Source organism: Danio rerio, chromosome 23 (genome assembly GCF_052040795.2).
Source record: "Danio rerio strain M-AB ecotype USA chromosome 23, GRCz13ab, whole genome shotgun sequence".
Lineage (NCBI taxonomy): Eukaryota > Metazoa > Chordata > Actinopteri > Cypriniformes > Danionidae > Danio > Danio rerio.
Window position 1 is genome coordinate 923567 of NC_141043.1, and position 11434 is coordinate 935000.

The 11434-nt window shown below is 38.2% G+C and overlaps 1 protein-coding gene across 22 annotated transcripts in view; it reads right to left on the reverse strand.

Moving 5' to 3' along the window:
• Positions 1 to 11434, reverse strand: part of rbm10 (RNA binding motif protein 10) — a 40490-nt gene that overhangs the window by 1177 nt on the left and 27879 nt on the right. For 5 of the 22 annotated variants that reach the window (XM_087306353.1, XM_087306341.1, XM_087306357.1 and 2 more), the window contains 7 exons: positions 8476 to 8643; positions 7321 to 7479; positions 7169 to 7231; positions 4245 to 4421; positions 3969 to 4034; positions 3576 to 3664; positions 709 to 3287 (listed from right to left, as the gene is read on the reverse strand). In XM_087306353.1, the coding sequence (XP_087162479.1) occupies positions 3215 to 3287; positions 3576 to 3664; positions 3969 to 4034; positions 4245 to 4421; positions 7169 to 7231; positions 7321 to 7479; positions 8476 to 8643 (795 nt within the window). In that variant the 3' untranslated portion in view covers positions 709 to 3214. Of the gene's footprint in view, positions 1 to 120; positions 3291 to 3575; positions 3665 to 3968; positions 4035 to 4244; positions 4422 to 7168; positions 7232 to 7320; positions 7480 to 8475; positions 8644 to 11434 lie in introns of all 22 variants that reach the window. The other 17 variants (XM_087306350.1, XM_087306338.1, XM_087306349.1 and 14 more) reach the window with 7 other exon arrangements.

The following is an 11434-nucleotide window of genomic DNA, read 5'->3' on the forward strand; positions in this document are numbered from 1 at the left end:
AATGATATTTCTACCAAATAAAAAAGAAATGTGGACGTCTTCATTGTGTGTAAAAGTTTTCACCCCCTTGGGGTTTTAATGCATCGTCTCTCCTTCTGGGGCATCAGCGAGAGTTTAAACCTTTTTAATAGTCACATTTGAGTCCTTCAATCATCCTCAGAGTTTAAAGATGAATCTACAATCATATGTTTTGGCTGGAAAAGGCTAAAATCTGCAGAAGATGCTGGAAAACTGGAGAATCTACAGAGCATGGAGGATTTTTCTGCAGAACAGCCAACGTTTAGCTGTTCAGAACAAGCCAGAGACTCATCAACAACCATCACCAAGCAGAAAAACACTTGGAAAACACACACATGATTAAAAACCTGGGGTGTGTAAAAATTCAGGTTTTTTCTCTTGTTTTTAGTCCAAATATCTATAAAGTTTTAAATGAAGAAGCATTTTCTAGACAAGTAATAAAATATAGTCTTGTTTTCAGAAATAATGAGTCAAAATGAAGTGAGTTTTTCCTTAAAACAAGCAAAATAATCTGCCAATTAGGTGAGCAGAATAATCTGATGTTACTTTTGGCACAAGATTACTTCACTGACACCATTGGCAGATTATTGAGCTTGTGATAGTTGTTGATGATGAGTCTCTGGTTTGTTCTGAACAGTTAACCGTCGGCTGTTCTACAGAAAAATCCTCAATCTTCTGCAGATTCTCCACTTTTCCAGCATCTTCTGCTGATTTTAGCCTCTTCCAGCATTGAATCTATGATTGTAAATTCATCTGAGGATGATTAAGGGATTTAAACATGACCATTAAAATAGGATAAAACCCTCGCTGATGCTCCAGAATAAGAAACAAAGCATCAAGAGCCAGGGGGGTGAAAACTTTTACACAATGACGATCAGGGTAAATTGCATCTGTTAAAGATGCAGGAATCTTCTGATATTTCCGAATGGCACTACTAAATGTAAAACAATAACATTTCTACTGAATACAATTGAAATGTGGAAGACTTCATTGGGTGTAAAAGTTTTCACCCCCAGGGTCTAAATGCCTTGCTTTTCCTTCTGGAGCATCATCAAGGGCTTAATACCAGGGATGTCAAACTCAGTTCCAAAAGGGCCGCAGCTCTGCACAGTTTAGTTCCAACCATAATTAAACACACCCGATCAAACTAATGAAGTCCTTTAGGCTTGTTTGAAACCTGCAGGTGAGTGTGTTGGAGCAGGGTTGGAACTAAACTGTGCAGAGCTGCTGCCCTCCAGGAATTGAGTTTGACATTGCTGGCTTAAACCTTTTGTTTAATAGTCATATTTAAGTCCCTAAAACACCCTTAGAGTGAAAAGATGAATCTACAATCATACATTTCGTCTGGAAAAGGCAGAAGAGATGCTGGAAAAGTGAAGAATCTGCAGGACATTGAGGATTTTCCTACTGTTTAACTGTTCAGAAGAAACCAGAGACGTGCGAACAACCATCACTAAGCAGAAAAACCCTTGGAAAACACACATTATTAAAAACCTGAGGTGTAAACTTTTGCACAGGGTTGTTTTAATTATTTAAGCTATGTTTTTGTCCTTGTGAACTATATGTGAATGCCTTTTAAGTAAAATATCTTACACTGTAAAATGTTTGTGTCTCGTTTCTAGTCCAAATATCTACAAACTAGTTAAATTAAGCAGCATTTTACAGACAAGCAATAAATATAGTCTTGTTTTCAGATATAAAGAGTCAAAATTAAGTGAGTTTTTCATTAAAACAAGCAAAATAATCTGACAATGGGGTAAGCAGAATGATCTTGATGTTACTTTTGATGTAAGATTACTTCACTGACACCATTGGCAGATTGTTGAGCTCGTTTAAAGAAAAAAAACACTTCATTTTGACTCAATATTTCTTAAATCAACATGATTTGTTTTGCTTATCTCAATAAATGCTTCTCAATTTAAGAATGTTTTGACATTTAGACTACAAACATGACAAAACAATGCAAGTTAAAAAACTAGAAATAAATCTAGAAATCATCAAGGGGTGTGTAAACTTTTGAGCACAACAATGCTCACTAATAATCCAAAAGCGTAAACCCTAATCTGTGCCGGTTCTTCAAGAGGAAAGTTTAATCTACTGTGCAAGTTCAGTTCTGCATAGACTCTCGTGTCAGAAACATCCGACGCGCTAAATATGCATAGCACACTGCGTACAATCAGCCTTCTGCACCACCAATGGCTGTACTCAGATCAGATTTAAAGGGACCAACAGATATTTACACTGCATACAATGCCTTTAGACTTAGTGTTTTAGTCTCGTTTCTAGTCCAAATATCTACGAACTAGTTAAATTAAGAAGCATCTAACAGACAAGCAATAAATACAGTCTCGTTTTCAGATATGAGTCAAAATAAAGTGAGTTTTTTTATTAAAACAAGCAAAATAATGTGAAAAAATAAGACTATTTTGCTTGTTTTAATGAACAACTCACTTTATCTTGACTCATTGTTACTAAAAACAAGACTATATTTTCTCCTTGCCCTGAAAATGCTTCTTGATTTAAGATTGTTTAGATATTTGTACTAGAAACGAGACTAAAACTCTAAGCGTGAGAGCATTTAATGCAGCGTATCTCCGTTTTCAATCCTGACATCATTTTCTTCCCAGAATTATTTTGCATAACTTCACGCCATCAACAAATGTGGACAATGTTTCTGGGAAGCGGACGATGGGCTACACAACGATAATGCTAATAATTACAGTGACTGTGTGCTAGCAATAGCTTTTTTGTTTATGTCTCAGAGTCCTGAGGGGGTTTTCCTAAAGGGATAGTTCACGCAAAAATTAAATTATATCATTATTTACGCATCCGTCACTTGGTTCAAATCTTTAAGAGTCTCTCTAATCTGTAAAACACAAAAGAAGATATTTTGAAGTATGCTGAAAACCATCGACTTCCATTCTATTTGTGTTTACTATGGAAGTCATTGTTTAAAGTATCTTCATTTGTGTTTAACAGAACTAATAAAGGTTTAAAGCCTGCTTGACAGTGAGTAAATACTGAGTAAACGTTCATTATTGGCTGAACTCTCCCTTTAAGTCAACCTGAATGTTAATATATCTCTAACTGATTATGTGTAAACGTCCTGGTGAGGGTCTCTCTGCTGTATTTTGCACCATATGATTAAATCTGCTTGGTTTATTCGTGAAGAGTAGTCCAGATATGATGATCTCCGTTATTCCACCGGGACGTTACGGATGAAAAAGCCTTTTTCTGTCCTTCCGGGAAGCATCTGAAATCCAGCGGCGCTGCTAGAGCGAAACACAACACATTATTATACACTGAAAACATTCATTAGTTTTCCTTCGGCCTTTTGTTCATCAGGGGGCGTCACTGCAGAATGAACCGCCAACTATTCCAGCATATGTTTTATGCAGCAGATGAGCTTCCAGCACTGGGAAACACCCAAACAGACTCATTCACACTCATACACTATGGCCAATTTAGTTGATCAGTAGTGCATGTGTTTGGACTGTGGGGGAGCACCAGAAACCCACGCCAAATAAGCAAAGTACTGCGGATCAGTCTGTACTCACACAGGGCTGATCCTCCTCTTTTTTGCGTCTGGTTGTTGTGGGACGATCCCTTTCTCTCTCCTTTCTGCTGCTCGATCCCTGTATTTCAGCTGAAAGAAACAAAAGAGCGCCACCCAGAGGTCAATGCTTAGAACGTGTCAAACATATGTGTTTATACAACAGTTCTGTCTGGTTCTGGAGGATAAAACTCTGCGTTAATTTTAAAGCAATAAATAAATATAAATCGGGTAAGTGACTTTCTAAGTTGATCTCTCTCTTTGTGTTGTACTTATATTAGGTCAAAACAAATCGCGATGCATCTTTCCCCAGCACTAACACACACACATGAGCTTTCCTCTGGTCTTTGGGAAGGGTTATCATGAGCAGTCGTGTGTTGAGGAGTAGCTGAATCACCTCAGTTTCCGATCCCTCTTGTGTGTTTGACGCTGTCGTTCTGGATCTCTTCTGCTCCAGGTTTTGCTGCACGTGAATAAACGCAGATATCAATAGAAATACACTGTATTATTAATCCTATGTGAAATCAGTTCAGTACATCCTACAAAGCATACTCAAACCAAGAGCAAAGTTAAGAATGAGGATTGAGAAGTGCTGAGCTATTTTTCAAGCACTGAAACAGAAGATCAGTGTAGCTGGACGTGCCCGTGGTCAGATGTGAGGATCTTCACTCACTCTGTGCAGCTCGGACAGCTGCTGGTGTCGGATCAGAGCCTCTTTACTGGGGAACTGTCTCCGGCAGAGCAGACAGGCCAGTTTACACCAGTCCGTCAGACGCTCCTGCTTCTCTGAGCTCTCGTCCTCGCTGTCCGTCTCTACACTGCAGCCCGCCAGCAGAGCCTGAGGAGGACTCTAGAGGTGCACACACACACACACACACACACACACACACACACACACACACACACACACACACACACACACACACACACACACACACACACACACACACACACACACACACACACACACACACACACACACACACACACACACACACACACACACACACACACACACACACACACGTTGTCAATACACTGACCAGACAATAACTCACAACAATTGTGTTTTTTCTTGGACATTAATTTGTTGTGTGTTCTGTTTATGTTACCTTTGAACTTTTTTAGACATGGTATTTTTATTTGTCCAAAGCGACTTACAATTGAGGAGCTGAGACATTCAGCAATTCAACAAGAAGAGGCAATATATATATATATACAAACACACACACACACACACACACACACAGACACACACACACACACACACAGTTGAGGTCAGAATTGTTCGCCCCCTGTTTAATTTTCCCTAATTTCTTTTTAATAGAGAGCAGATTTTTCAACACATTTCTAATCATAATAGTTAATAACTCATCTCTAATAACTGATTTATTTTATCTTTGTCATGATGACAGTAAATAATATTAGACTAGATATTCTTCAAGACACTTCTATACAGCTTAAAGTGACATGTAAAGGCTTCACTAGGGTAATTAGGGTAACTAGGCAGGTTAGGGTAATTAGGCAAGTCATTGTATAGCAGTGCTTTGTTTTGTAGACTATCAAAAAATATTACCGAGTTAAATTTAAGGGCCATATCATAAACCCGGCACAATGTGGCGCAAGCCGCGGTGCAATTATTGTTTGCTAGTTTCAGCTCGGCGCAAGAGTGGTTTTGACGTTTTGTGCCACGCTGTTTAAATAGCAAATGCATTTGTGTTTATATGTGCGCCCATAGGCGTTCTGCTCTAAAAAGGAAAGCGTTCTGAGGCACACTGCTGGCGCGTTGCTATTTTGAGAAACTATAATATATATATATATTTATATATATATATATATATATATATATATATATATATATATATATATATATATATATATATATATATATATATATATATATAACTATATATATATATATATATATATATATAGTTATATATATATATATATATATATATATATATATATATAGTTATATATATATATATATATATATATATATATATATATATATATATATATATATATATATATATATATATATATATATATATATATATATACACTATATACTCTGTAGTGGTTTTCTTGGTTTTTCTTTTACTAAGTCAAACTCAGTCTGGAGGTTATGAATATCAGAAGAATATACTTTATTGTCGACAACAAAGGAGAACTTTCAGGAGACCCCCAGTAGCATCTCTGTCTGAAAAATTCTGTCTCACTAATGAGCTGGCTTTACTTAAATACCCTTTTACATCCGTTGTTTTCCTTTGTTCTCCATATATTACACAAGATCCCTCCTAGTTTAACCCTTGACCCCAAATTCCACCTCTGTCATCTGTTTTTCCCTTATTTCTACATATTTCACACAAATTCCACCTAGGTTAACCCCTGACCCAAACCTGGTAACTATATAACTTATCCAGTTCTTGTGATATGGTAATTCTTCTAATGGGATGCAAGTCTACAAGCAGATTATATACATACAATTTGAATATATATATTAACTTCACACTTTAAAGAGTATAAAATCCACTTCAACACACACACACACACACACACACACACACACACACACACACACACACACACACACACACACACACACACACACACACACACACACACACACACACACACACACACACACACACACACACAACCCAAAATCAGAAAAAGTTGGGACAGTATGGAAGATGGGCGCCCTATGTTAACAGTGTCCAGAAGTGTCTTTGACTTTTCTGGGCTCGGAGGCATCTGGGATGCACCTGTCTCCAATAATGCACATTTTCATAACGACCCCGAACTGTTGCCCACCTTAAGACTTGTTTGCAGGAAGAATGGGACAAAATGACACCTGAAACACTTCATCACTTGCTGCCTTCAGTCCCTAAACGTCTTTAAGTGTTGTGGAAAGGAACAACATTACAAAGTGGGAAATGCTTTACTGATATAACCTTTTTGAAATGTGTAGACCGAACCAGAAATAAAAACTGTGTTCATTTACAAAAAAAGCAAACAATATAAATCATGAGGAACGCATTAAACTATGTTTGTTGTATCGTCTGCAATGAAACACAAGTCAAGGTAAATTTAGAAATCACTCCTTTCTTTTTTATTTGCGTTTTTCATACTGTCCCAAAAGCGTGTGTTTTCTACAGGTGGTTTGTCAAGCTCACTCAAAATAAATAATATTGAGGGGTTGTTGTGTGGTACGGTGGGGGAGAGAAAAGAGGACCGTTTTGTTGACAGGGGTTCAGGTGCTGGGTAAGAGATGGGTTTTAGCTGTGGGTTGAATGATACCAGTGAATCTGCAGTCTATGTGGGAATGGAAAGATCATCCCACCAGCGAGGAACAGTGAATGAAGGGGTTTTGGAACTTTGTAACTTATAGCCTCTCTATGCATTTTACATCACACAAACGACTTTAAATGTAAACAAAAGTTGCAACCAAGTTTCATGGTAAACTACACATATAAAACAAAGATTAAATAAATGATTCAATAAATAAACTTAACAAAGCAAAGGCAAACGTGAAATTAAAAAAAAGCAAGCGCATGCTTCAAAGAGGACCTGCAATTTAAAAAAACACACCTCTCTGTCTTCAGGATGTTTGATCTGCTCCATCAGGATCTGTGGTCTCTCCAGTAAAGCGCCCTGTGAAGATCACACCATCACTTTAGACATATGGAAATCCTGTGTGTTTTCCCAGAGCCAGACATTAGTCAGAGGTGCAGCACTCCAACCTTCATCTCCAGGACGGCGTAGCCAGCGTCTGCACTGGCAGACTCCCGTCGGTCATCACTTCTGCTGTGGGTCATCAGCCGAGGGTTTGTGTTTACAGAGCGCCCGTTCTCCTTCTGCCGGTTCAGACTCTTGGCCCAGCGCTCCATGTCTTTGGCGATCTGAAGAAAAACCCAGAGATACGACATATTTACAAATCCTCACACTAATAAGTGCATGGTATGAGCTAAAATATAGTTCATGGTTTGAGTCATTTTATTTAAAGACACAGTAAATAGTTAAAAATGAATAATAATTAATAATTATTCATCTATTAACAATGTTTTTTCAATCTTGAAGTTAGGTGTGTTTTTCTAAAATGCTCCTAGCTCATTTGTGTTTTGTGATATATAAAATAACACTGGGATAAAAATACACACACAATTAGGAAATGTAACGCTATCATAGACGTGGGTTTTATTTCAACAATATTATTAAATTCATTCCTTCACGGTGACAGAATAGAATCATGCAATTCCTTTAGATCGGCCTGTGCTGAAGAGTTTCTGGCTTTTATATGGAGTTCAGTGGAGTAAAACAGCAGATTATAGTGTGTGTGTGTGTGTGTGTGTGTGTGTGTGTGTGTGTGTGTGTGTGTGTGCTGTGTTCTGAGGGGCTTTGATTTACTCGCATATCAAGATAAATGTGCAAAGGTTCCTGTCATTCACACACACACACACACAAACACACACACACACACACACACACACACACACACACACACACACACACACACACACACACACACACACACACACACACACACACACACACACACACACACACACACACACACACACACAGATCATTACTTTGCAGTCAATAAATGTGTTTATAATGGAAGTCAATGGGGCAAAAACAGCCCCGAACATAACCAAAGGGTAGTTAATTTGCCCAGAGTTTTTGAGTTTTGAAAAGTTCCAAAGCCAAAATAAGATTGATCACCAAAAATCATCCCATTTGCTGAAAGTTGTGGTCAAATTAGGACTCCAAATCAGCCCAGAGTGGATGAAAATGACCCAACAGCACAGAAGGGCTCCACGGACACCCTGTAGTTATGTACACCTCAACATGCAGGCATTTCTGCTGCCTTTGCAGTGAATGCAGTGGTAATGTACCTGCTGCGCGCTCTTGTTCTTGGGCTTGTCCTTCTTGTCTTTGCTGCTGTTTGGAGCTCCTGAAAGCTCATTGCCTGCAGAATCCTCAGACTGTGATGGGGCAGGAACATACGTGTGCTTTTCCCCATCCCAATACATGTACTGCTGCGTATGGGGATTAAAGTAGTACTGGAGGAACAGACAGAACACATTAGCAGCATCTGGACGTTTACATAAGAAGCTTCTGTTTTGTATGTTGCATTTTTTTTAGCGATGTGTTATTCATTTTCTTTTCGGCTTAGTCCCTTTTTTAATCTGAGGTCACCACAGTGGAATGAACCGCCAACTTATCTAGCATATGTTTCATGCACCGGATGCCCTTCCAGCTGCAACCCATCACTGGGAAACATCCATACGCACTCATTCACACACATACAGTACGGACAATTTAGCTTACCCAATTCCCCTGTACCACATGTGTTTGGACTGTGGGGGTTAACCGGAGCACCCGGAGGAAACCCACGCCAACACGGGGAGAACATGCAAACAGAAATGCCAACTGACCCAGCCGAGGCATAAACCAGTGACTAGGGTTGTAACAATATACCGGTATGACGGTCTACCACGATTTGAATGTGCACGATTATCATACCATGAACAATTGCATATCAACGGTTTTAACCCTTAAAGACAGAGACAGCCGCGGGCTAAAAAAAAAAAGTATTGCTCTTAAATGTTTAATAACTTTTGATCCGCTGATCCGATTCAAACAATTCAAAGATTGGCATAAAGAAGAGAATCTCAGCTTTCCAGTGCTATCACATAACATAACATTCGCATAACATTCGCGGATTTTCAGAGGCTTCGGAATCAGTGCGGTTACGTCATCAAAATTTGACAACGCTGATTTGACAAAGAAACGCTCGTCACTGTGTCTCCGGACAAACCAGACATGATACATTGATGCATTGTCCCTCCTCCATGCCCAAATTGGTTCAAACTCGCTATATCACAACCAATAAGCATAGGTTTCGCTTTTGTTTGTGGACCAACAATGAGCTTTTTGAACAACACGGAATGAGAGATTGGCTGTACATTTATGCGCGGCTAAATAAAACGCAAAAAAAAAAAGTTTTGTATGAAATAATTCTCATACTAAGTACTTTTGCATGCACAGCAGCACAGAAACATGACAAAACAGTGACACAGCAAAGACGAACTCCTGCTCTTGCTGTTTTCAAAAGACGCAAATGAAGGTGCAGATGTTTGTCTGCATTGCAGACAACCACATCCAAATCCATATCCACAGACAACCATATCCATGCTGGCACATAAAACCTAAGGATGTTCCATATTGAATCTAGTTTCGTTATGTAACTATTTATAGTATAGTGAATATTTATATCTATTTTTTTACTGAGGATTTGCACCATGTTTATTTGGACTTTGACACATTATTTATTATTTTCTTATTTTTTATTTGTTCATTGTAAGTGGTGTTGTTTATAGTAACTGAAAATATATTATTTGGAAAAAGTCAAATTTGCTTCACTGTTCTATTATTTTGTAACATTTGTAACATACCGTATACCGCGAAAACGTCAAACCGTGGTATTGTTTTAGACGATTATCATACCGTGAAAAATTCATACCGTTACAACCCTACCAGTGACCTTCTTGCTGTGAGGCGATTATGCTACCCACTGCACCACCGTGCTGCCTTCAAGCATTTTGTGTTTTATTGATGACAACAACATCGACTAGTCGATGTCAAATCGACTGAAAAATTAACATAAAAATCAACTTCAAAAAGTCCTTCAGCCCCTAATATATAGAATTTTCCCGAAAATACCAAGGATAGACTTTCTGAACTTTGCAAAACTCTCTAAAAGTTTGCAGAGTTCAGCTCTAAAACTCCTGTATGAACGTTTCTAGTGATCCCGAAGACCTTAACTGGTTTAGGAGAGTTAAAATGTGTCTGGATTACAGCTAAAGACGGGAAAAACCCCTGTGGTCTTCCTCTAAATCCACACTTTCATGAGGTAAAGCCAGCGCTGGACTCCTTCACAACACTATAATGATGAATGAGGGGGTATTATGTGTAATTTACACATTACACATGACCACAGCCGAGTACTGTGCTGTCAAAAAACACCAGCAATAGATTTGGGAAACACTTTCTGAACTTTTGCACCAAAACTCCTGTCCCTCTCCCCTCCCACCAGGACATTTACAGCACCCATCTCACCCGAAAAGCCCTCTGCATAACAGCAGACCTCAGCCACTCAATGCACAGCTACTTCAGTCTGCTGCCATCAGGGAGGAGACAGCGGAGTCTCCAGGCCAGGACCAACAGACTGAAAGACAGCTTCATCCATCAGGCTGTCAGGAAGCTGAACTCTCTCGCAGCTCTGCCACCACTCCCCTCTCCCTCCCCAGGGGCGCAACTACACATATACTGAGAGGTATGCGGGTTCAAGTTTTGTAACTAAAATAAAATAGTTTTGAACAAAAAAAGTTACCAAAAGGCCTGATGTATCAATATGACACATAATAAATTTATAAAAACATGTATATTGTATAAAATGGATTTTGATAGAAGGATTAAAAACATTTCAGTTCCAAAAAATGTGAATATTCGCACAATTTGTTCATGTGTCAACTTTAACAGGGTTAAGAATCATTATAATCAAGTATATAATATTTATATAGGTGAATTTTTAATCCAAATATTTTATCTGAAATATCGGTTTATGTGAAATAGGTCTGTACTTACATAAACATACATTTTGTGTGATCCCTCTTATTTAGGCAAAATAATTAAATAATTAATAATAAATAAAGAAAAATTTCAGATTAATCTTATAACTTTTGACCTCAACTGTACTGTATATATGATTTGACAGTTTTATTTTGATAAAAATTGTAAAAAAAAATCTAAAGTTACATTTACATGAACACTTTACACTTGGCTCTGCGA